The 26,447-nt window shown below is 40.7% G+C and overlaps 2 protein-coding genes across 2 annotated transcripts in view; both read left to right on the top strand.

The window, feature by feature from the left end:
* The window catches only part of LOC119019266 (phosphatidylethanolamine-binding protein 4), a 60,417-nt gene extending 48,258 nt beyond the window's left edge, over positions 1-12,159 (top strand). Inside the window, exons 6-8 of the mRNA XM_037097710.1 lie at positions 995-1,040; positions 3,162-3,278; positions 11,757-12,159. Coding sequence (XP_036953605.1) covers positions 995-1,040; positions 3,162-3,278; positions 11,757-11,848 — 255 coding nt within the window. The 3' untranslated portion in view covers positions 11,849-12,159. The remainder of the gene's footprint in view (positions 1-994; positions 1,041-3,161; positions 3,279-11,756) is intronic.
* Positions 12,160-17,264: 5,105 nt separating this feature from the next.
* Positions 17,265-23,598, top strand: egr3 (early growth response 3). Its single transcript, XM_037099491.1, has 3 exons — positions 17,265-17,386; positions 17,726-18,465; positions 21,123-23,598. Exons 2-3 carry the CDS (start codon positions 18,312-18,314, stop codon positions 22,199-22,201), a joined length of 1,233 nt encoding a protein of 410 aa, XP_036955386.1. The 5' UTR covers positions 17,265-17,386; positions 17,726-18,311; the 3' UTR covers positions 22,202-23,598.
* The last annotated feature ends 2,849 nt before the right edge of the window (positions 23,599-26,447 follow it).

Below are 26,447 nucleotides of genomic sequence, written 5' to 3'. Positions count from 1 at the left end.
TGTCTTTTGTCCTCACATGCTGTCTAGTGACACAGTACCTTTGTCACCCTGTGGGGGGAGCCTGTGTGTGGATAAAAAGGTGCTGGGCCCAGAGGTTTGATGCTTGTGATGGGGACTTCCATGCTTACCTCAAGTGGGTTTTGGGCCATTTCACAGACAACATATTCAGTCCTTTTTTCCTCCCACTCAAGGATGCAACCGTCTTGCAGTAAGCAGCCGAGTCTATTAAACAAACATTGCTGTGTGCAATTTGCAGTGTGAGGTGCCTGACTGTGTGCTTCCTGGGGATGAGGGAGTTTAACCCGACAAATATACAGTAAAAAAATGCTTATGAAAAATATCTGTGCTTCACATCAGGTTACATGATGTTTGTTCCTAGGCAACAGGAAGTTAATATACAAATAATAATATGGAAAATTGTCACCTGGAAATCTGCTCCATGGTTTAATTTGTTTGAGAACTCGCTTCTTTCTGTATATGAATACAACAGATCTTTAGATATTTAACCTTGATGTGTTTGAACCAACAGCTTCGAAGAAGTGACGCGTCCTCTAACTGTGAAGTTTTTAATTACCAGCAACAAGTGAATGCTTTTTCCCCAATCATCACTTGAGTCCGACTATTGGTTGAATCTATGCATGCTGAAATCCCTTGCTGTTACAATATATGTCTTATTTAGTTAGACTATAACAAAATTGGCTCCAAATAAAATTGGCTTGGGAATTAAATGGCGTCTGCAGCCTCTCTCGTTGGTACAGTGGGTGCTTGTTCGAGGACTGACCGCTGAGCTAAGCGAGCACAGAATATTTGGCTGCGAGAGCACAAAACTAAGAGATGAGTGGCATGATGTTAGTGTTGTAAGAAGCAATGTAATGCCCTCTTAACTGTCTTTCTTGTCAATTTTATTTTAAGATTGTTGCTCCAGATCTGAATTAACTTTACTTTATGAATCTGCCAAATTACTTTGACTGACTGACTCTTTTTGAATAACCAGGGAGATGGACTCAAGAAAGGCGAGATACAAGGGAGGACCCTCACTGGTAAGTATGGTTTTCAACCGGCTGTTCATTTTATAGCCTTTTGTCACTGTACTCATTACATCTTTATTTACAAACTGTAAATATATTTTTTTAATTACTTTATGGTAGCTGTACGGTATACTCTGGGAGATCATATATTGGAATAATTCCACAATATTATTTTAAAATTTGATCAATTTAACTTAGGGTTTATTACTGTTTATGTGTAATATTTAAATTGCTCATATTTGACCCTTTGCATCAGGATTATCTTTACTCCTTGCCGATCATTGTATTGAGTGTAATGGATGTAACAGTTGCAATGTAGAGTTAAGAGTCAGATATGAACCCAAAGAGAGTGTGTTGATGATGGTGTTTTTAGCAAATTGGTGCTAATTCAAAGTTACACAACGTTGCCAAGCAAAGGAATTACTGTTTCCTTTAGACCATTTTATTTTTCTCACATGTGTACCTTCAGGGCATGTCTGTCAAGTAAAATTACATACATCAGCAACATACAAACACATACTGGCGAGGATCATAGAGCAGAAGGGGGTTTCATCAAACAACAAAGCCAGCTGGGTTTGCGTTACAATATGATGTTCCACAAAAAGCATCATGACCCACATCAAACCTACTACTCTGCTTTCACAGAATTTCTCATGGACATTCTGACTTCCCCTTATTTTACATACACTGACATTGCTCCGGCATGTGGGCTTACAATCAAAGCAAGCCACAATAGTCGCCCAACATGCTAATGCTAAGTTCAGTAGGCTAACCTGCAGAATAAACAGTATAACAACATAAAAAGGGCCGCCCCAGTAGCTTAGTTGGTAGAGTGTGCTGCAGGGTTTGAATCTGATCTGTGGCCCTTTGCTGCTTGTCATCCCTGTTTCCTGTCACACTTCATGCCATCCTATTGATAAAGCCCTGAAAAAGGCCAAAAAGAATAATAAGTAAAAAAATGGCGAATAGAGTCGGACCATGGGTCACAGACAGTCAGTATCAATCCATCTTGAGCTTCAGTTCTAAAACGCACTCTGCCTTGTGCCGGCCCTTGTTGAGAAAGAGCTTTCCAGTTGCTGTCAATTTTCCTGTTCAAGATACATTTAAAGATGCTAGATTAATAATTTGTAGCAACTTACATGTATTAATCACCTCTATATTGTCCATTTGTAAGTAGATTGTAATGTGACATGAACAACTAGACCTATCCCGTCATTCTCGGTTGCCGAAACAAAGAAGCCTGTGTATGATTTCTTCAGGTGCTTTAATGCTGCTGGACTGATGGATTTCTTTGTGAAGGACTGGATTTCGTATGATAGTCCTAAGTATCTTTATGTAATTTGGCTCCTTTAACAGAAGTTAAAGTACATGACGACTTGTGTTCTGGTACTTCCAGCCAACAATCAAACCATGTGCATGCTTTGTTTGTACTTTCGTCAGTTTTGTGTTACAAGAGTTGGTAACAGCAAGGAATTAACAATGACTCACATTGGTTCACCCTGCTGGTGATGGTGCTTAACAAACCCCAACAGGACATCACCTGGGGAGACTAGCTTTTTGGAACACACATTTGCCAATAGTTGTAGCAAGATAAAAGAGGCAGAAGATGCTCTTTTCTAACATTTTGTGGGTCTCTAGACACAGTCTACACATATGTATGTCAAAATGCCATGAAAAAAGTGCCATTTGTATATTATCTGATCTTGAAACATTTATCCAAAGAAAAAACTGTAGCCCACTATTTTGCCCAAAACCCAGAGTGACTGAAGAATGCTAGGAATGAGAATTGTGTAGATCTACAGCCATTTCCAGTTTTATTAATCTGAAAATCAATCCTCATGCAACCAGAGGTTTCACCTTGTACATTTTTTCTTTAATAGTTTTTATCTTTTAAATTCTTTTATCTATTTATTTACTTATTCATAGCTTTAAAAGGCTGAGAAAGCAAATGCACATGTATAATATTGCATTTAAATGTATCATTTTCAAGTATATATAACAAACCTGGGCCTTGACCAAGGAAAAGAATTTAGCCCAGTTAGATTTTAGTTGCATCATTGTGAACATCATATATATATCTTGCTATATACAATCTCAGCTCTACTGATTCAAATTCTCTGTTGTTCCATGCAGACTATACTCCTCCAACCCCACCACAGAAGTCTGGTTTTCACCGCTACCAGTTCATGTTGTTTGAACAGCCTCCAGACACACCAGTGTCACTCACCGAGCCGGAGAAGTTGTCCCGCGGTAATGACTCCACAAGAGCTATTGGCAGTATCATCTATCATATACCAACACAATCATGATCAACACAACTGCCAAGAGTTAGTTGTTGAATCAGCAATAGAAAGATTACACCAAGGCATTAAAGGTCCATTTTCCAGCATTTTGTCATCATAGGTTTTTGTGGTTATAGGTTTTGTTTTTTAAGAATCTTTATAGGCATTTATTTTTGGAGCAGTAGCAAGTAGATTATTATATTTTCTGACATACAGTGGGAAGTTGTGTCATTTGACAACATTATATTCATTAAGGTATTGCATCATGTGTGTGAGTGGGCTTAATCCTTTATTTAGAGTGAAGTGTTTCCATATTAGGTTTCAGCAAATGTATCCATGATGCTACTGAAGCTGCTAATATTAGTGATTTGATTTTTTATATATTGTTGCAAGACACATCCAGCCAGACTCCTTCTAAGCACGTTTAAGCCCAGGTTGTGGTCTGTGACTGTGTTTCATCTGGAATGTGTCTTTTCACAAAACCAACAATCATGAGCATTTAATCGAGGCACTTGAGTTTATTTATGAATTTTTAAATTTAACGAGGGAAATGTTAATGAGGTGAGTGAGTAAGTCTGCTGGCAGTGTTAATGCCTGCAGGGTCAAGACACGTATTGTTGGCTCCCACACACACCTGCACGAGTCTGCCAGACCATGTCTCGTTAACCTCTGCCGAACCTGAAATCCTTATCACTCATGTCAGTTTTCATTAACAGTGGATATGTCAGTTTTTTTCTACCGTTATCAGGTTTAGGCACACCACCCAAACTGTTTAAGGCACCACCTAAGCAGAATAAATGAAAAATCCATGTGTCAGCACATTGTAGTTAGTCTTCAGTGGACTAAATTCATCAGTTATATCAGTAAGCTTTGTGGGTGCTGTTTATTAATTATCTGCTTTTCCAACTTATGTACTCAGATATGGCAATAATAGTGGTCCAAAATGATTCAAGGTTTCAAGGGATTTATTTTTTCTAGTATACAGTTATTAATTATTTTCTGTTACACAACGGAATGAGAGTTTATAACCCCTTAATGCTGCACTAAAATGCCCTATTTTGCAAACATGGACAGGTTGTTAACTCCAAGTGGTTGAAACGTTTTAAACTTTCTTCTTCATCTACACTGTCAGTCAGATTTGACAGCATGTGAGCACTGATCATCAGTGTTGTAAACACAGATTTCTCAGAGTACAGTCGGTCTGTCCAGTGCAACACAATGCAAAATTGAATATTTGTTTTTATCGAATAACATAAAACATTCTCTAGGAGGAAACCCAAAATCCGCCACCAAATACCCACATGTAAGTCTAACACAAATCTTGGTAAAAACACTGTATGTACTTTGGATCCTGACCAATATATCAGTTGGCCAATATCAACGCTATGTATTTTTAAAGAGCAGCTCCCCCAAGTTTACTCATTAAAGTGTGCTTACAAGTGAGAACTACTGCAAATTTGAAAAAAAAAGTAGCTTAAAGCCTCTGATAAAGTGCCTCCAGCGATGTCAGTGAGTGGCCAAGTTGCATCGTGGGTAACGTACGCACCAGGTTCTTAAAAGCAGTGACATCACTGCAGGCATTTATCATAATTATTGTGCTTGCTCTTGCACCACAAAAGGCTTTATACTAGTTTCTTTACATTGCAGTTTTACTCTCCAAGACCTGCAAACACACTTTATTGTGTAATATTGGTGGCGGTGCCCTTAGACTATTGTACCTGTATTATTTTGATTTATTTTCAGGATGCCCATTACCATCAGATGAAGGGACTTAATGCTCAGCTAGCCTGGGTGCATTAACATTTGTTTTGAATGTTTGAATGCTGATTAATGTGCACGGCTATATATCGATATCGGAATTTATATTCTCCCTAATGTCCGTATCTGCATCTGCCCCAAGTTCCAGTATTGGTGTGGCTCTAATGTACTCATTTCCTTGATCTCTCTTCCTGTTATCATCAAAAAAAAAAAAAAAAATGTTGGTTGTCTCTGAGAAGACAACTGTGTTTGTCTTGCAGAAAGCAGACTTATTGTTTTGTTTGAACTCCAGGTGTTCTCTACTTTTCCTCCCCCTGAAGAAAAGTCTCCTGAAGGTGGGCAACTGCACTTGGATATACAGTAGAGTAGCTCACAGGGGGCGTTCCTGTCTGTCTGCTCTACTCAGGTCACAGCCGGTGATTTGAGTTGAGATCAGGGCGGTTTGAGACTTCAATCGTTGCGGCCGTGAATGAGCGGAGCTGCCAGTCTCTGCTGTTTGAAGTTTTGACAGCTATGTCAGCAAACAATCCAGGCACATTAGGCTGAGGTCTGTTTGATGTTGAATACTATGGAAAAAGAAATGTCAAAAGAGATGTATTTTGGAGTATTTTATGTATTCAAACTTACATTTGGGGAGGTTGAGATGAACTCGTATCACATTGTTTGGGTTTTCACTGTGTCAGAAGTGGTTAAGATGAAGTAAAATAATAACATGAATAATAGCCTGCTATTTAGAATATTTTAATGTATTTTTATTTGGTGCAAAATAAACTGGAGTGTACTCATTTTCTGCTGCCAGCTCTGATACAGTAGTTGCCCCCACATTATGAAGCGATTGAACTGAGTGGATCCACCCATCCTTAATCTACTGGATGAGTTTAACTCCCGCTGTTGTACTTCCTTTCTCCTGCAAACTGTTCTCTCTATTCAAGGGAAATGAAATTAAGAAATTCACTCTTGGCTAATCAAATGTTTCATTTGATGGGTCAATTCTGGAGAGGATAACTGCCCTTGTAAAGAGGCTAATGGAAATAGACTCCGCGTGTCATATTCAGAATGAAAGACCAGTCATGGTTTATGAATAGAAAAATATTCAATTTTCACAGTTTGATCGGTTTGGCTGAATTCAATGTTGTACCTGCTGTATTATTCTCGCCCTCCACTTGGCCACGACGAGGACGGTATTCCCGCACAGACAAGAGGAACGGAGGGAATCCCATGTCTCCCCACCTCCTCCGTTAAGTATGTTCACTTATTAGCGTCTGTCCTCCCTCCATGTGGTATGACACAGAGAGCATTTTTCATAGCCCATGACATTAATTGATGTGATTTGCAAAGGGAGAGCATTTAGTCGTGGGTGGGAGACTCCTAATGATCGTTTTCCACTTCCAGTAGCGCAGTCATTGACTCAATTTTGTCGCAAATTTGTCGTCTTTTTTCTTTTCATCTCTGACCATCACTTGAGTAGCGAACGGGGGTGAACAATGAGAGGTAGAGCAGGGCTGTTGTTGGAAACCGTGGGAGTCTGCTGTGCCTCCTGTGTTAAGGTTATGAATGTGGGTCAGTGATCTGATGGAGACAGCTGGTTTGTTACACAAGGAACCACAGGGGGGCTGCGCTCCTGGCACTGGGCACAGGGGCGTGATCGAAGGGAATCCCCTTCGCTGTGGCTCAGGAAGGCTGTCCCTGACTGGAGGCTGCCCCTGTGCCAGGGTGGGGGGCAGGCGTGGGCACACAGGCCCTCGTGATACTTGTTAGCCACTTGGCAAGCCCTCAATATGTCCTGCTACTGTCTAGTGCCGCCAAGTCAGTTTGTCAAGGGAAACAGTGTTACGAGGCCGGGAAGGGGAAACGCTGAGGCCTTGAGAGAGGCTATCTGGTGTTGTTTCAGCCCACATACACTGTTCACACATCCAGCCCCGTTTTCTGAAAGGGGCCTCAGCAGATACTTTGGATTGATAAGAAACAAAAGAAATAAAGGAAAAATTAAATTAAAAATTGATCACTTCTTCCTTCCATCCTTTTTCCTCAATTTTTTCATGGTAAATTACAAGGGAGAGGATGTACGTGACGATCATGTTGTGTGAATGAATGGATCACAGTGGAGTTAGCTGCTGGATGGTGCACGTTGCTCATCTTGCCTCCTAGAGCCCCTACTGCCAGCTCAGCACACTCCACAGTAATTGAAGCCATTTGCAATGTTGCAGTGTGGTAATGGGCAGATCCATGTCTACCACCCACCCACAGCCTCTACCATTAATCAGAGCTGCGTGGAGTCAAGAGAGCCAGGATTTGGTTGCTACAGCAGGCCTGAGTTTCAGCCAGGAGTCGGTTGCCTTAAAGGGAACACTTTGACGTTACGAATTTTGGCTGGTTGTGTGTTCTTGTTTTTTTCTTGTTTTTTTATTTTTTATTTTTCAGGTTCGAGGTAAAAGTTTCTAATTTTTTCCTCAACTTCCCTTATCTATGAATATATGAGAATGACTTATAATGTATAAATAGTAAAAGTAGAGTTTAAAAACAATAATCAAATTACTGATTTATCATTCTTTCATTGGTTTTTAAGCAAAAATGCCACTTTGAGAAGCAGATTTCTTTGCTCTTCTTTGTCATATGTGATAGTAAGCTGAATTAATTTGGTTTGTTGAACAAATATAAAGCTGCTGGAAGAGGGTGAGTTAGCTGTCTGTATCAATGCATTTGCAGTGTACATTTGTTTTTGTATTTGTGTTTTAATTGGAATTTGTCTCCATAGAACCACCTTTAAAATGAGATGCTACAACTCAGGGAGCTGCCCTTCCCATTAATTCAATGTCTATGTCTGGAAATAATGATTATCATTTTTGCAGATTTCCTCACAATTTTATAGACCAAATTGTTAATCACTTTCACAGATAAAGGGACAGTTCAAATCAAAATCTCACTTTACCTAAAGTGCTCTCTATCATTGTAGATTGTTTTGATGCAAGTTGCTAATTTAGGAGACATCTGCATTAGCGATGTCTGCCTTCTCTCCAATTCAGTGAAACTGGATGGCCAATCTTGTGGTGCTCAAAGGAAACTTGACTCAACATGTATTAGAGGCTTGTGCTTGTGACAGCAGTAATGGTATCCTCCTTAGCTTAGCTGTAACATTTACTAGCTTTCTTAGCTAGCATCTCCATGAGTAGATGCGGGCTTCTTTCTGCGTTTTGATACGGTTGGCAGGTGTAGTTTGATAGAAGGAAATGCTTCCTGTATGAAACTGCTCACAACAACATTTTCCTGCTATCTGACAGTTGAAAAATGCTATTTACCCCTTTAAATTTAATATGGAGTCCCTGCAAAGCGACAGCATTTTGTTACTGCTACTGTATATTGACAGCAGGCTGTGAAGAGAGACACTACAGTGTGACACCAGTCCTCAACTAAGGTCCCTCGACAGCAGTCACCTGCCCCTCTGAAGTATCTCTAAGTGAGCTACGACTGCTCTGAGGCTGACCCCTGACCTCTAACATCCACAAAGACATTCACGATTTTAGGGTCGCATTTTAATGACTATGAATTTTGTATGATAAAGCTCAGTAAAGCTCTTACCCTGATATGGCTCCTCTCACTCTACAGCGATGAACAGGATCACTTGGTTTTGAGTATTTTTGAGAGACTATAAGAGGTTTAACAGGGACACCGCCCACACCACTAAATGTAGCAGTTCTGTGTCACCTCACAGCAGTCCTGATCTTCCTGCCATACCCAGACGGAGACGCAAGGTGGAAACAAAAGGGGAGGCAGGAAGACTTTAACATCGCCCTCAGGTCCCACACTATCTGTCCTTTCCATGAGCCGGCAGATGGGAGAGGTGGAAACACGTCTCTGCACTACAAACAGACACCAGCCTATTTTAAGGTCACTTGTAAGTCTAGGCATTTGCAGGGTACCAGCCAGCTTGATAGCACCAGATATTGTGAATTTGCCTCCTTTTGGATTGCGCCCAATGATTGCACAGCTTTAGACAGGATTATGTGTGTAAAGCCTTACAAGCAGCGTCTGGTTTTGACTCTCCGTCTGATCGTTAGTCTACAATAAGATGATCTTTAGTGTGACATTCTTCGTTTGAGGAAATGTTGCCATATTCCAGTGTAAGGCAGAGTCTCTCTAAGAAAAGGGAAAGCGAAAGTTTGACTATTAATGCATGACTGTCATGAGAGTGAAATCTGCCACATGACTCGTGAACTATTTCCCTGTATTCAGTGTAAAGTTTGTTGTCCCCCAGCTGCCTCACCCCTCAGCTAAGTGCTTCCTCTAAGGGGTGAGGGACTTTGTTCTGGACATGCAGGGGAGTTTAGGCATCTGCAGAGGCGGTGCATTATCTCCCACTGAAGCATGGGCCAGAGGGGCCACTGGGGCCATGCCCCAACATACAGACAGGTCACTTGACTCCATTGCCCTCACTTGATTATTGGAGACCTTTCTGCAGGCAATCCTCATTCACAGAAAAGAGCTGGCAAGATTACAGGTACTCATCTGCTCATCTCCCAGTTATTATTCATCAACTTGCCCAGCTGAGCTCAGGACCTGACCTTACCTCATGGCAAACCCCAGACACACAGAGGGTGTCAGTCCCATAAGCTTAATATGGAGGGAGGACCAGAAAGGGGGCACAAGCCCAAAAACAGTTGAATAATGATGTGTTGATACTGTCATTTCATGTTAAACATTCTACTTCTCCATTTACGTACAGAAATATATTCTGTGAAAAAGTACAAAAGTGGTCATTGGCTGATCTCCTCCTTGATGTCTGCCATTGGTCTATTGGGAAATAGGATGACAATCACTGATAGCATTGGCCGATTTTTATCTGTTATATAACATAGTTTTTGTGCTATCACATTCACAAGCCATTGGCTCATGACATCTCAGCCATCAGTTTCTAAAGGGGCTCTGTGGAATTTCTGTGTTGTGCTGGAGCCAGTCATTTCATTCCATTTCTAAACTAACGTTAGCTACTGTTGCTCTCTGTCAGCGGAGCAGAGAGAGGCTTCGGAGAATTTGCATCAAGTCACATCCTTTGGAGTGCTGAGGAAAAACCGACCTGAGTCCTCTGAAAAGAAATCCAGGGTCCAGTAGCATTAAACAACTTAAAGAAATCATCCACAGGGATGTATAGGCAACCAGGAGAGACAGGGAAGCTCTCATTATTTTGGTCATGTTACAGTCCACTCACAATAAAAGAAAATAAGAATATATGTAGATAGTTACATGGAGCCCCTTTAAGGCTATATGAGTAATTAAAAAATATTTTCATTAAGTAGATAGTTGTATAGAGGGCTTAAAAGGCTGTTGAAAATTATATTTTTAATGTGGAAACAGGTTATAGTAAAGGATGTTTTACACATTTGTATGATTGAATTTATACTTTCTTAAAGATAGTGTAAGAAGGCCTGATTTACTTGTGTGAGAAACACTGACACAGACAGACAGCAGAGGACAGAAGTGTGTCTCAGTATTGTTTGACTGTTTCAGTGGTGGCCTGCATTTGGTGCTTGGTGGTTGTCAATTTTGGACCTGCATCTACAGGATAAAGGATATTAAGAGGAATCATCATATGTTTATCATAAACATTGTTATCAGCCCAGAATTTCCCATTTGGTGCACTGCTGCTGAAATACAAAATAATCCTTGTGATGTGTTTCTGCATCGATGGGAGGTGAGTGTACTTGATGTGCGTGGCAGCAGGGATGTGTATTTCTTCTCCAAGATCTCCTCCATGATGACCGAGGATACAAAATGTGACTCCCTGATGGCGAAAACAGCCACAGCGAAGGCCTGTAAAGCAGCTGCAGCCAGAGGTGAAAAGCAGTAATGTTTCAATCCAGGCAGTCAGGCTTGAACCCCTGACTGTGAGACCATTCTCTCTACAGATTTGGACCATTTCAATACTTGGCTTTCTTTTCAAAAGATTAACTTTCCTAGCCTTTTCTTGAGCATCTGTTGATGTAATTACTCCACATACGGAAATACCAGAATGTCAGCGATTCCCTGGATTACGGTGCAAGGCATTGTCTTATGTACATCCAAACATACACTCATCCTCTTTGGAATCTGTTGAAGTTTGCAAGTTTAAAGCACGCAGGGTTTCGTTGCCTTGGAATGATAATTGTGAATTTGTCTTTTTTTTTTTTTTCTAAGGGGAGGGGAAGCTGCAGGGAATCAGCGGTTGTCAAAATCTAAGAAGTGATATTGTCATACCAGCCGGATGGCCGTCTGGTGTTTGTTTAAAAGGGGAGGGAAGAAAAAAAAAAAAAAAAACAGTCCAGGCGATTGAATCATATCTTCTTGCCAATACGTCCTTGCGTTCCCACCTCCATCATTACAGCAACATGTTTTATTTTCAGCAGTGCTGTTCTCAGTGACTCACATCCCAGAGCCATGTGCTGCTCAGTTAGGCCTCAGATCCCTCAAACATGGGCCGAACGGTCATGAGAAATACTCTTGTCATGCACCAGAGATTGCAGTCAGTCTGTACTAAATTCATGTAGGATATTGTTAGGATGTTGTCTTATAAGCTTGAGAGGTTTAACTGTTTCAAGTTGTTTTGATCAACCTGCATGTATTGGACTGAAAACAAACCTGGGTTTTGAGTTTATTACAACTCCAATTATCTCTTAACATTAATACATTTATTTGTTTATGTGTCATCCTCCCACAGGTAAATGGGATCTTCAGGCCTTCATCACAAGGTTTCATCTGGGAGAGCCTGTGGCCACCCTGCAGTTTCTCACCCAAAACTACAAAGACTGAAGATGCTCAGATGCCTGAAATATATCAATACAATCATAGTAAACAAGATGTTTCCCCACTTTTCTCTGTATTAAAAGGCATCAGTTCTTCAAAGCTTGCAACAGGTCTGCCCTCTTTGCCTCTATCTTATCGCTGAGTTCGAGAGAGATTTCCTCTTTGTGTTACAACCGCTGCTGGGTTTTGATGTTGCCCTGGATATCTGTAATGTGGTCTGCAGCGAAGGATTTGGGAGATAGATTTTGACCTCACGGGGGATTTCTTATTAGTTTCCGAACTCTCTCGGCAAGAGAAGGAAGACGGCCTGATATCACAACTTGGTGTGGAAAGAGTTGATTCTAATTCAGGGGCGGAAATACGTCAGGGCCAAAAAAAGGAAGTGGGAGGTGAAACCGAGACCGCAACACAGCCGGATGCCGCAGTGGAACTTGAACCAAAATACTCTACAGAGTGACAGGGCAGGGGGGAGGGGCTGCAGGGCCTGTGGTGTATTCAGTGAAGGGAAGTTGCTGTTTGTGTAATGTTTATCATATTTCCATTGACCACTCTCACCCCGATTGGAAACATTGAGCTACTTTCAGGTTCTTGATTGATTTTTTTTTTTTCCCTGAAGTGAAAGCTGCTCTAACACATGTTGAAGTGTCCTTGAATGTAACTTTGGGACAATGAACCCGTTTTGAACTTTGGACAGTTGCATTAGAGACCCACCTGGCAGGTCTGCAGAGGATGCTGCGGATAAACTTTTCAACCCTTTCACGAGGAGATACTTTTCAGACTTCACTGGTCTTTGTAGAGGGTGGGTCAGAGTACCTCCATGAGGAATATTGGTTTCTAACCAGCAACTCTCCTCTGGGAGGGGGCTGTATCAATACCCCAGATGTCTGAAAAAGGCTGGATTTACATGAGGGACTTTGATGTTCTCATGATCAATCTTTAGTTGGTGGTTTCATTGACCCTAGTTTGGTGTCTCATCAGTGGGCTCGGCAGGAGTAGGTAATGGAGGTTTTTGTTCCTTTGGTGGTTAAGCCAGCCTTGGTAAACCCCAATGTGCCCTCTCAATGAACTCTGGGAGATCATTGATCAGACTGTCCTGCCTCTGCTTTGTTTGCTTCCCCGACTTAACAGTCAAAGCAGCCGCGTCCACAAACAAAGCAGCCAAAACAACGCACAGTTAGACAGACAGTCCACTGCTTTTTAACAAATGTTAAGTATCCGTCGGTTGGAATATCGCTCTTGACCTTGATTTACCCATTTTATTTGACTTATGAAATCACATTTTTAACAATTGGCAAGTGGAGCATAATTCCACACTCATTGTGAAGCATGCCAAGTGGGAGAGCATTCTTCCAAAAAACCACCTACTTGAATCCATCAGTACACCACTGAAATGCCAAGATTTGTACTTCCAAATACACTGTGCATTTTTTTTTTTCTCCTTTATATCTCGGAGACATCCTGCCAAAACAGCTGGGCTTTGCCACTCAGCTTCCTTGAATGTGTTTATTTTTACTCCAAATGTCAGGAGAGTTGAAATATTCTGATTAAGAAAAACTGACAGCTGTAGTTCAACGGTGCACAGTATATTGCCTTCTCTGAGAAATATAACGACTCACATCCCCTGATGATATGTGAAAGGCATTTAATATTTTCTTAATTTATTCAAACTTACATTAATTAAAAGGAATTTGTATAATCAATTCAATTGCCTAACCGGCACTAAGTGATCTAATATGCATATGATGACTTGAGTCTCCGTTCTCCTTTCCAATCTGCTGCTGAACAAGATTTATTTCACTGGAGAATTTCTGCAGTTTATCACTTATTGTGAGCTGTGGTGAAATGGATTTGAGAGTGTATTCAACTCATGTCAACAGTATTGTCTGCTGACCACTTTGCAGCATTTTTAGTGTGTGTTTGACCCCAACAGACTGGAATTGTTCTGCAAAGCTGACCGCAGACATTAAGCACAGCTCTGCCCACCTGGAGATTTGAATCCTGCCTCTGAAGGAAATTCACATGAATATCTTTGTTTTTGGACTCAAGTGCCTACAACCTTTTGACCTCTAAAAGATGCAATTTTGCTGAAGTACCTGCTCTGGCTTTGTGTCTAAAGTACATGTTTTATCTCTCCTCTTAATGGTAAAAATTAAACTCTGCACATATGTAGAAGTTAGCAGTGACTGGGGACAGGCTTCATGATGTTCATGTGTATAAAATACTGAGCTTAATAGGAAACAATTATTTGTAACAATTACTCCCTTTATGTAATGTTTAAAAGGCATTGTTGCTCACAATTTAGCACTTTTGTAATACCATTTTTTGGATCATTATTGGCATATTGGTCAGCCTCAGTAGAAAATATTCATTAGTATACATGGTCATGATAAAAAAAAAAAAAGGTATGTAACATGTAATGTAAAATAAAGGATGTGAAGTTACTAGTGGCATAATAACTGTAAAGATTTTATCCTTCCTGCTCTTCAATTAAGAGCGAGGAACAACAATTTCATTCTTCCCCATGAAGCTTGGAAAAACAAAACTAATTTGACTATATATCCACGGTGCCTGGTTAGTTTTCCACAGTGCTTTAAAAGGAGCTTGTGCTTCCATGGAATCCCCGTATGCAAAGGAGCCCGGACACTGCAGTCAAAGAGATCTAATGCCGCCACCCGTCGACAGGCACCACAGGCCTGCACCATGTGACCCAGCTCACAGTCGAGGAAATAAGCCTACAACAGGTAGGTGTTCCAGCTGGGCTAGCCAACTTTCCAACCACAGAGTGACATGAACGCCTCCCCAGAGTAAAATAATACCTCCGCCTCACCTGAGGGTATCCTCTCATTGCTTTGCATCCATAAACAAAGTACTTAGGGCACCCTTTTTCCATGGATTCTCCCACTGCATTGATCAACTGTGCAGCTTCATACTGTAGAGCGGACGAAGTAATAGGAACAACAGACGATGTCAGGCAATCAGATGCCATAATCCTGTAACAAATACTACCTTCTACAAGCTTATGATATTTTTATGAGGGTTAGGCCATAGATCATAGCATTGTTTTGCATTACATTGTCAGGCTGTCCTGACTTCAAACCAAGTATTTACATAAAACATTCCTGACTTTTTTTAATTATGTCATGGTATACAATGAAGGGATAAATTCATATCTTATCATCATATTCATACATTCATAACACATTCACTCAACCTTAACTTTTAACGTAACAGCTTAAAGTAACAGCTTCAAAATCATTTTGATGGTACAGTGTCCTGTAACTGGGGGAATGGTGTCTCTGTCTCAGCAACTCAGCCCCCCATCACTTGTTTGTACTTTATGTAACTTCAGTAAGAGGGAAGGGTCACAGCATTACATAGGTGTTTACTTCAACATGTAAGTATTTAACACATAACATTGTTATGATATAATGAGTTTTGTTAGTAATGAAACATACGTTACGTTTAAAAAAATTCTTACAGACCTGCAACATTCATTTGCTTCTGGGGGCACCCAGTCGCACAACATACCTATATCTACATGCTGCTGTTCCAAGTCATTTGTGAAGGTTTTTCACCATTTAACACATCAGTATTCATCTGTCTCTGAAGCAGAGTGCTTGAAAGAAATCAAACTTTTAAATAGTTGCCCAGAACTGTTGTGTCCTATCCAATCCTGTGCTATTAATATTACCATTTCCAAGCTTATAATAGTCTTGTAAGGCCATAGGTCATGCCATCATTATGCATTACATGATACTGTCAGGCTTCCCTGTTACTTTGTCCAACCAAATATATCTGACACATTCCTCGCTTTGTTTGTTTGCTTATAGCTATACAATTGAGGGATAAATTCACATGTTGACACATCTTTCTCTCCAGAGATCTGTGGTATTTTTTGTTGGGGCAGTTCCGAAGGCATTTCACCATTTAACACTGTAATATTCTTTTGTCTCTGAGGCAGAGTGTATGATAGATATCAAACTTTTAATAAGTTGTCCAGAACTGTCCCATCCAAACATGCGCAATAAATACAATATAAATAACAGTCTTACAAGGCCATATACTGTTGGGCTTCCTTGTTACGTGATCCAATCGAAGTCTATCTCATATATTACTGGCTTTGTTTATTTGTGTATAGCGATACAATTGAGGGATAAATTCACATGTTAACACATTCGCTCTCCAGAGATCTGTGGTGTTTGGGGTTAACTCAGCTCAGAAGGTATTTCAGACTTTTACAATGGTCTTCTGAGCCGTTGTGTCCCATTCAAAGCATGTTTGTCTTTTCGTTCGTATGTATGTTACAAACAGATGCGTAACATAATGTTAGAAGCCTACAACTGATTTGACAGTGACTGCATCAACAAGCTAAAACGGGGACAAAACGTGCAGAAGTAGATATAAACTAAACCATTTGCCTGGGCGACAGCTTCCACCTTCAAGCTTGCGGACAGCTCAGACACATGACAAATGACTGTTTTAACTTGTGATGCCAGGATCAGTGTGCAATAAGTGAAACAGAACCAGTTTACAGAGTGAGTCAGGATGAGGCAGAATGATGAGGTCAACTCTTAAAATCTATCTTCGGACCGGACATGATAGAGTTGAATTTGGAATCCAGTCAATCAGGATCGCTGTTGTCTATTCTGCTGATTGGAGGTAGAGGAAGAGGAGGGGAGACACCTTGAAAGGACTCCTCTCTGCCCACCGGTATGACTGCTTATTCAACACACACACACACACACACACACACACACACACACACACACACACAAGGAGGACTTGCCTGTGGTAATGAGAAACACAAGATCACTGGCTGCTCTGTTTGTGTAAGCCCCCTAAACACAGAGCATGATTCAGACTAATTCTCCCACACACTCTGTTTACACTTCTGGTTCATTGAGGTACTATTAATTTCTCAGGTCTGAATATTCAGACACTGACACTTCATTCAATATTTTCTGTGAATTTTGAAAAGGCCTGTGTGTTTTTATGTGGTTGCAGCAGAGAGTCAGTGAAGCCCGCACCAGAGCTAACTCACTGAACTGCTCTGTCCGGACATGACAGCCACAGCGCTCGTGATACACGTGAGATCCGTGAATTACCTCGCAGTAACTCTTATTTGTTTGCAACGAGCCGAATCACTAATGTGTATTTTTGCAAACATTATAAGCCAACCGGAGCGAGCTTTTTTTTTTCTTCTTCTTCTCTCAACTTGGCAAACTGGTGAAAACCCGAGCCATGACGCTTTGTCCACTGACATCTCTCTGAACGTCTGTGGCTTCCGATCACTTTTCCACTACTACTTCACCCGGAACTCGCATGTCCAAATACAGACGCGAAGGGGGCGGGGCCGGACACTGCCTTATTTGGAGTTTCCACTTAGAGCGGTCACTAGGGCTTCCAAGTCAAAGCAAGTCCGTGGATTTACAGAGCGCCTGCAATATTTACAAGCGATTAACTCCGTCGATTACTGTCTTTGTTAATGTTGCTGCATGTAAAGTGGTTGTGAAGCACAACTTGTTTCAGAAAAGTGCTCCCAGAGTGAGTTCTCTGTTTGACTTAAATGGGAGTAAAAGTCATTTTCAGAGTTAAGACCAGAAAAAAACATCATTCAGGAATTAGTCAGTGCTGGTGAATGATAGCAAACTGTACATGGACATAAAGCAGTCTCTCTCTCTCTCTCTCTCTCTCTCTCTCTCTCTCACACACACACACACACACACACACACACACACACACACACACACACACACACACACACACACACACACACACACTTTCTCTCACACACAGCTGCATATAAAGCCCCCAGTGTGTCTGATGGTCCATGATGGATATCATGCCTGACAATAATAGATAACTTGTTCTCCACATGGACAGGAACAGAGGAGAACCGACGGCTCATCCCGAAGAAGGACGGCTGGGTTTAGTTAACTTTCTATTTATTTATCTATCTATCTTTCTATCTATCTATCCGTCGGAGCCTTTTGCCTCCACTGTAGTTTCCACAGACTGACGCGCGGAGAGCCTGGCGCTGGGTGCTCTGTCCATATATGGTCATCTACGTCACGCAAATGTTCCATCCCCCTATTTAATACAGGCAAACTGGAGTCCCCTATCCAGCTCCAATAGAGCAAGTAGAGCCGCTCTTGTGCAACCAACACCACCGCCACCTCCTCCATTGATTCACAGACTTCAAATTCCCCCACAAGCAGCCCATCAGCTTCCACAGTGATCAGATTAATAACAACAATAGCCTGTGATCACACAGGAGGAGATAACCAGCGCTGCTCGTCCTCCGCGGGATACTTGGATAGCTACAGCAACAGGATCCATCCGTGCGCCTCCTGTCTCCTTTTTTTTTTCTTCCTCCACACCTGTGTTTTCCACTTCGAGAACACCCGCTGTATTTTTTGTGGATACCTGCGCGTTGTCCTTTATAAATGTCGGACTGAATATAACTGCTATGACAGGGAAACTAGCGGAGAAGCTCCCTCTTACCATGAGCAGTTTAATAAACACGATCCCTGACAGTCTCTACCCAGAAGAGGACATCCCGACGTCTATGAATATTTTCACCAATACGGAATCTATTAACCACTATTCACAGATGAACACAGGTAAGAATTTCATTTACTTTTTCTTGTTTTCATTAAAAGTGGTCCAGGGTGCGATGTGCGCGGAACGGCAACAGTTGTCTCGGGGCTTGGAGCACCTGTTTGCGCTCTGGCTGTTGCGCACAAAGGCAGATCCCCGTACTGAGTACTTTTTCGGGGTCAGGTGTAACACACTCCCCACTGCGAATATAATACACCCTTTAAAATGACTTACTTTCAGGTCTGCCGTGTGCTTTTTCTTTTATTCCTTTTCCTTTCTCCGCGTCCGTTGGCGAAATGTCAGGATTTGAGACGCAACGTGATAAAAAAAAATGGAGAGCTGGACTTCCATCAAAACTTTTATTTAAAAACACAATCAATTAAGATATAATATTTTAAGCAAATCTTCCGTATTTATGGTGTGTTTTTTTTTCAGTTCTCCAAAGCTGAAGCGTGTTTGAGGAAATGTGTTATGAACGGCTGTGAGGAGGGGAAAAAGCTGTTTTACGCAAAGTCCACTAAAAACGCAGTCGGCTCCTCACTGAAACTGAAATCCGTGGGTTATGAGAAAATGTGTCAAATGAATGCGGTCGAACTGATTTAATAAACTAATATCCTACCGCAAAGACGGGTCAACTACTTTAAACAATGACTTTCATTCACAACTCTGTTAACATGTCACAGATTGGGTTTTAGTAGGCGTGTGTGGCAGCTTTTCCCTATATGAAACACATTTAGACGCCAGGGCCCCTGAACCGTCTTATATTCAATAAATTGCAAGGCCGGAGATATGGATTGATTTACTGCTTCATCCACATGGACGTATATATCTGGTAAACTGCATGTAGATGACTTGTCGGTGCGGCTCAGGCGTTAAATCAATCACTAATTGTACAAGCTCACCTTCTGAGGTGATGGGGTCAATGACGCACGAAATGTAGGAGATCTTCCCGAAGATCGCCATGTGATGCCACGATTTACATTTACCTTTCCTAACTTTGTTCAAAAATCCATCATTATCTTCAAGCCTTTTTGTTCACAAATTAAAACAAACCCTCCGTTTAAATTTGACCCCAAATACGTGCCCTTTATTTTCTGAAGAAGTGTGCGTTATTTTATTATCCCAGCGCCACGTCTCACAGATAGTGTATTTGATTTAAAAAAAAAAATTATATATATATATATATATATATATATATATATATATATCTATATATATATATATATATATAGTGAATTAAATATAAGCGACTTAAAGTTCATGACATACGCAGGAAATGTTACATTTTTTGTCTTATGTATTATACGTGACCTTTTGATTGGAACATATTTAAAGAGAATGAAATGAAATTGAACAGGGAAAAAAGGTGGTGATGCTGCAGAGGGCAGGTGTTTTAATTATGTCTCATCTTCATGAAATATACATTATAAACTCTCGAATTTATAGATGTCATTTTGGTGTGTGTGCTATTTTGGGGCAAATAACAAATACACATTTTTAAAGGTCCATGCTGTGATTTTTACAGGTGGAGCAGGTGTGTGCTCTGCTCTTCCATACTGACCTATAAGAAAAGAGTGGTGATTTTATTTCATGCCCCTAAATCTGTTTTAAAAATCCCACAGCAGGTTTCTTTGCTAAATGCCATAACACCCCCCACCACCCCCTCCCAAAAAACAAACAAAAAAAAAGTGTTATTGTTCTTATGTACCTCATGTGTTGAATGACACCGTGCAATATACGTAATTTTGTTCTGTTTCATTATGATTTGCCTTTAGCCAAATTCCAGCAGGCTGTAATTACTGGGAGTGAGTATATAAGCACCCCTGTGTGTCCTCGTCCTGCAAACGAAAAGAGACGTCTTATTTTTTTCTGTTAAAGAAAGAATAATTTTCAAACGTCTCGCAATAAGCTTTCAGAGCATGTGATCGGCATGTAAATGTCTCCGTTAAGCACATGTGCATTCAACGTTTTTTATTGCATCTTTGGAAAAAAAAAAAAAAAAGTTACGTGTGTGTGCGCGAGTGTGCATCCACAAGTGTGAAGATTCTGTGCAATTAAAATATCGGGGGAATATTTGTGAAAAATGTTGTTCAGCTCACCAATTGCAGATATCGGATGGGAAACACTTAAAAAAAAATTTAACCCCATTATGTGCAGATGTTCTTTGCTGCAAATGTGTTTTGAATCCTTGAGCGTGATAGATGTGGCGTCTGCTATATAATCCTCCCTGCTGTAAAGAAATCAGATCTTGCCATTCAGTTTGGCGGTCCTCCTGAGGGACACAATGACTGGATCAAAGGGGGTGTTTAGGTCTTGATTTATGAGAGCTTGTGGGATCTGAGAGAGAGAGACACACACCACTGTCTCACATGCAGCAGTCACTCACTTAACTTACAGGTCTGACAGCGCTCACATTTCTTTATGAACTGCATTGGACTTCTTTTATTTTTGATCTCTCGTTGGCACACTGGTACAGAGATATGCAGAGAAGCTGAATTTCGGACAAACAAGGACTGTCTCATCAAGTTTATATAGCTTGACAAAGTACATTTTCTAGACTTTAATTTTACAACTTGTGCCACATTATCACCTTTAAAACTGATTGCATTTGTTTTAAATGTTGAGGAACCCCGTGGATGATTTGTTCATGATATCCTGTTCTTTATTTGCTTTCGTCTAGATAATATCATGGATCTGGGCATGGGAAGCGAGAAAGCAGCCGCGGAGATTCAGTATGGATCCAGCTTCCAGTCCAACCGCAGCGGGCAGACTGTCACTTATCTGGGGAAGTTTGCCTTTGACACTCCTCCGTCAGGTGGCATTGGCAGCTCCGGGTGGTGCTCTGATAACAATATTATCAGTCTCGTCAGCGCGGGGATCCTGGGCGTTTCTCCATCACCCGGCACGGTAACAACGCAGACATCATCCTCCGCAGCCAGCATGGGCGGACAGACGTCAGATATGGAGCAGGTCTATGGTCCGCCGCTGCCTGCCTATTCCACCTGCAGTGACCTGTACCAGGACCAGGTCTCCTTCCACCACAGCCCTGCCACCAGCACGGCTCTAGCCTACCCTGGCAATGACTATCACTCCACATCCAAAGCCTCCATGGATGGCAGCCTTTTCTCCATGATCCCTGACTACAACCTTTTCCATCATCAGGGGGAGGTTGGGGTGATGGAGCACAAGCCCTTCCAGACCATGGACCCCATCCGAGTCAACCCTCCACCCATCACACCTCTGGAGACCATCAGAGCGTTCAAAGATAAGCAGCAGATTCACCCAGGTTTCATCGGCGGGCAGCAGCACCCTCCTCAGCACCACCCACCGCCACAGACTCTCACCCTCAAACCCATCCGACCGAGGAAGTACCCCAACCGTCCCAGCAAAACCCCCGTCCACGAACGGCCGCACGCCTGTCCGGCAGAGAACTGTGACAGACGCTTCTCACGCTCAGACGAGCTCACACGTCACCTTCGCATCCACACAGGTCACAAACCCTTCCAGTGCCGAATATGCATGCGCTCCTTCAGCCGGAGTGACCACCTGACCACACACATCCGCACACACACAGGCGAGAAACCCTTCTCCTGTGAGTTCTGTGGACGCAAGTTCGCCAGAAGCGATGAGCGAAAGAGACACGCAAAGGTTCACCTGAAACAGAAGGACAAGAAGCCGGCTGACAAGAGCAGTGGGGCAGCTGGGAGCCACAGCTCGCCACCCAGCTCCTGTGGGGGGCCGACAGTGGGAACGTCATGACCGTCACTATGTGCACTTGGACTGGACCCTCACCATGCCCAATAAAGAGACTTAGGAAGAAGGGATCACGTCCACTATGAGATAAATAGGTGACTCTTTTCCTCTCTTTTACATCCCACTGCTATTTTCAGTTCCTTCTATTTTGAGATGGATGCCTTTAGTTTAAGTGAGAGGGGAAAGTAACTCAGAGCCTCAGCTACTGTAACACAGTGCCAGCACAAAGACGGGCACCATGGCACATTCTGTCCATAAGGCCACCGTGTATCTATAGGTCTATGGGGTGGATACACTTTTGTAAATTTTACTGAGAATTTCTAAATTGGAAGGAAGCCAGAATCTATAGGCGTCAAAACAGACAAAATTATAATGGAGCTTTGTTAAAGGGTGAGTTGTCTGGGAGGTATGCATTAATTTTATTAGGCTGTTTAAAAAGTGCAATTGGTTATATTTGTGTACTGTCATGGATACCTTATTAGTGGCACTTGACTGTCTTTTTGTTGTTTATTTTTTTCGTTAAGGTGTCGTGTTTTTATTTTCTATTTGAATGTTGTTTTCTCAAAAGAATGTGCCAAATGTATTGTGGTGATACAGCCAACCTTGTTCTTATTATTGTGCCTGACATTTGCCAAACATAGAAGTGATATCAGCTTAGCACACGTGATTCAAACATGTATTTCGGATTTAGATTTATCTGCACAATTTGGTTAAATCTAGATAATGACTGAACTTGGTTACACAGAGCAAACAATGTCTTGTCCTGTAACTTATAAAACAAACATGCCTGCAGCAATCAATGCCTTTGCCAATACTTTATTTATTTGTAGTCACTGAGAGACACTGTGTATTTTTTGTTGCCTTTTTATATGGTGGCTTTATGTGGTGTTGTAATTTCTGTTGCTATTTTTAAAAAGCTCACCAATACTGTTCATTTTTTTCAGTTTTCTTGAGTTCTGCAATTATATGCAATATATTCCTACACCACCAACTGGTAAATCAAATGAACTAAGAGCACAGTTAGACAGACTGAACTACTTAAATAAATGACACTGGGTTGCAAAAACCAGCAGTACATGAAAGCAAAGATGAACAGGGATTCGCAGTGTAAAAAAGACTAAGTCACCAAAAGATGAGCAGCATATGGAAAATGAAAAAAAAGTGTCCAAATCCATGTTTACATCTTTTCTAATACAGCGAGACTGAGACTGAGTTGTAAATTAAGGAGTTGTTGTTTTTGTACAGTATACAAACATGTATGCAGGTAGCTACAGTAGAAGTTTCACTTTTGTACTCCAATGTCAAATGCACCATAACTCAGTATTAAATTGTGCATATATGTGCATGCCTTCATGCACACTATGTAAATACAAATGTCTGCATAAACAAGAACTTTCAATTGACTGAATGCTTGTGCGGAATGTGTCTTAAAGCTTTTTAGTAATGTAGTTATAATACAGAATATTTTGTTGTCATAGGTCATTGCAAACATTTTTTTTTTTTTTTGGAGCGCTACAATAGTGCCAAGTATGGTGTATTATCTTCCATAAAAGAAAAAAAAAAAAAAAAGAATAATAACATTTACACCATCTGCACGCTTTAAAGTGGTAACTGGTTTAAGGAAGCACTAATGTGGTCTCTGAATAAACAACAAGATTTTTTTTTTTTTCTACATTTTGTGTATCTCCATTATAGTCGCAAGCAGTTATTTCAATTAACACATAACCCCTATTGTATAGAAAACATTCTTGTTGTCTGAGACTAAGTGATTAGATCCTTTCTAAAACAAAATACATGCCAATATTTTTCACATGTGGATCCTTATTAATTTTTTTCCTGATACTTCTTTTATCAGTCAGTGAAGCATTTTGTTAAGGTAAATGGCTTCTATGGGATCTTAAAAGTGAAAAAGTGACCATACTGACAAATGTACATCAATGACCACTATTACTGATACCGATGCTGATACTACTGATGATAGTAGTATACTATCTGAATACTACTGGTGATTGCATAGTTGCTGTTCTTAAGAAATATTTTATCTCTGTGAGGGTTGTTTCTTTTTCTCCAAGAATACATTATGGCTCTGTGGAGCAAAATTTTAAAAAGTCATAACTGAAATTCCAATATTGCATTTTTCATCAATCACAACACATTTATTATACTTTTGGCTAAAAAAAAATAATAGAAAACAGAACATTTTGAAAATGAAGCGTGAATAAGTCATTGTATTTTAAAGAATGAGGTACCTACTCCTGTCAAGACCAGTATAAAATCCATATGTCAAAAATATTGGTAACAGTTTCTCAAACAAATCTGATTTTAATTTTACTGATCAAAAAACAGACAAAAGAAACATTTATCTCATCAGCTGACAGTATATCTGGTTATTGTCCGTCTCAGACTATAAGGTGTGCCGGGTGTATGCACAGCAGAGGATTAATGTAAACATTGTTATCTACTGGAAAAGACATATTGTTCTGGTCAGTTAGAGGCGGGAATGAGACTTAAAGAGGATACTGACTGATAAACGCAAAGGTCAAAATAAATGTTCAGAGAAGCAGTACCACAGAGAACACAGTGCGTACAGAAATGAGCTTCCAAGGCCATGCTTTCCCTTTCCTGTAACAACCAGTTTTCACTGCTGAGCTTCCTGGCAAGTGTCCATTTATTTTCCAATTAATTTGGCCTCAGAGAGTCTTTTCTCAACTCATCTACGTGGTTAAATGAGCAGACCTCCTTACACTTTTTCAGACAGTTTAAAAGTCTACACACCCGTTAACATCTAACTGTAAATCAATAGTTGTATCAAACAAAAATGTTATTTTATTGCATGGATGGTCATCGGAAATTTAAACTTTTTCTCAGATTATTCAAATGAAATGACAACTTTAAACTTTTTTTATTTTAAAATGTAACTCTATATACATTAGATTACACATATTTCTTTATTTCTGATGCCAATAACTAAGATTCAAACATTCAATTGGTATTGCAATGAGTAGTGGACCCTGATGTAAACATCATGTAGCAAACAGCCTCATGGAGTCAGCACAAAAGAATATAATTTATGTAGAACATGAGGTGATAGGAAATACAAAATGTTTATCTTTAATGTTTGCCTAGAATAATTTAATGTTGGACACCGATCATTATAGACTCATTTAGAATTTATTTGACTAAAAAAGTATGCTCTTGTGTGCTCTTGATTTAACACTTTGCCGAGTCAGAATGGATGTTTTCAATTATGATATATAGGATGTGGCTTCCTCTAAGAGAAAACTGTGTTTATGTTGCTTTCTGTTGACGAATGATGCAGCGTGAGGCGGAGACTACACCAAACTATTTCCACATCTAAATGAAGCCATGTAATTACAACTTTGCAAACTCAATATTTCATCAGAGTTATCATCTCACTGTGTTTGTCACTTTTGTTTTGTGACACTTTTGTAATGGACAAATAGATTTTGTAAAATTTATATGATCCCCTCCATCCCACTCCTGCAATATAGTTTGGTGGTTGAACAACAACACAGGCTGAACAATAATCCTTGTGTGTAATGTGTGAATGTTATAGATATGTCAACTCAGAATCAACCCCATCTTGATAATGCCTCACCAAGATTAATTTATTTTATGTATTTTTATGTTCTGTTGTCCAAAAGTGGGCGGCTGACCGCTCTGAAATTGGAATTTGCCTCGTCCTTGTTCTCTGCTCCACGTTGGCTCTGAGCCAACGTCAGCAGCCATCTTTGTGCCAAACTGGGTTGCAGGGTTGGCTGATCAAAAACAATATGTGATGAGAACGCCACAGGAGCAAGAAATCATAAATGTGACCTCAGTCCGCTTATGGTTGAAGGCAGACTTGTGCTAATGTTTGTGTTTAACTGTTAGTCTCCGTGAGGTTGGACTTGGGCAGGGCAACAGGCTTGGGCTCACTCATGACAATTAATAAAAACAGGATTTCTTTGAAAAACAAAACAAAACAAAAAACTCACGTCTGAAGAGATTTCAATAATGTGTAGATATTAAAGGCTACTCATGTCATCTTATGGACTACAGGGTGGCTTCAGGGATTTTGTGGTCTTCAACAGTGACACTATGGTGTTCAGATGGAGTCGATACTCACTGTTTTCTGTTGTGTTGTGTTTTCCTTTTCATTACAGTATATCCTCATGTTTGCATGTGCACGGAAATGTTCCAAAGTACTGCCTGCAGTCAGATGCTGTGGGCGGTGCTCATTTCTTTATTA

The sequence above is a fragment of the Acanthopagrus latus genome, chromosome 5, assembly GCF_904848185.1.
Source record: "Acanthopagrus latus isolate v.2019 chromosome 5, fAcaLat1.1, whole genome shotgun sequence".
NCBI lineage: Eukaryota > Metazoa > Chordata > Actinopteri > Spariformes > Sparidae > Acanthopagrus > Acanthopagrus latus.
This window is presented reverse-complemented; position numbering and strand designations above follow the sequence as displayed.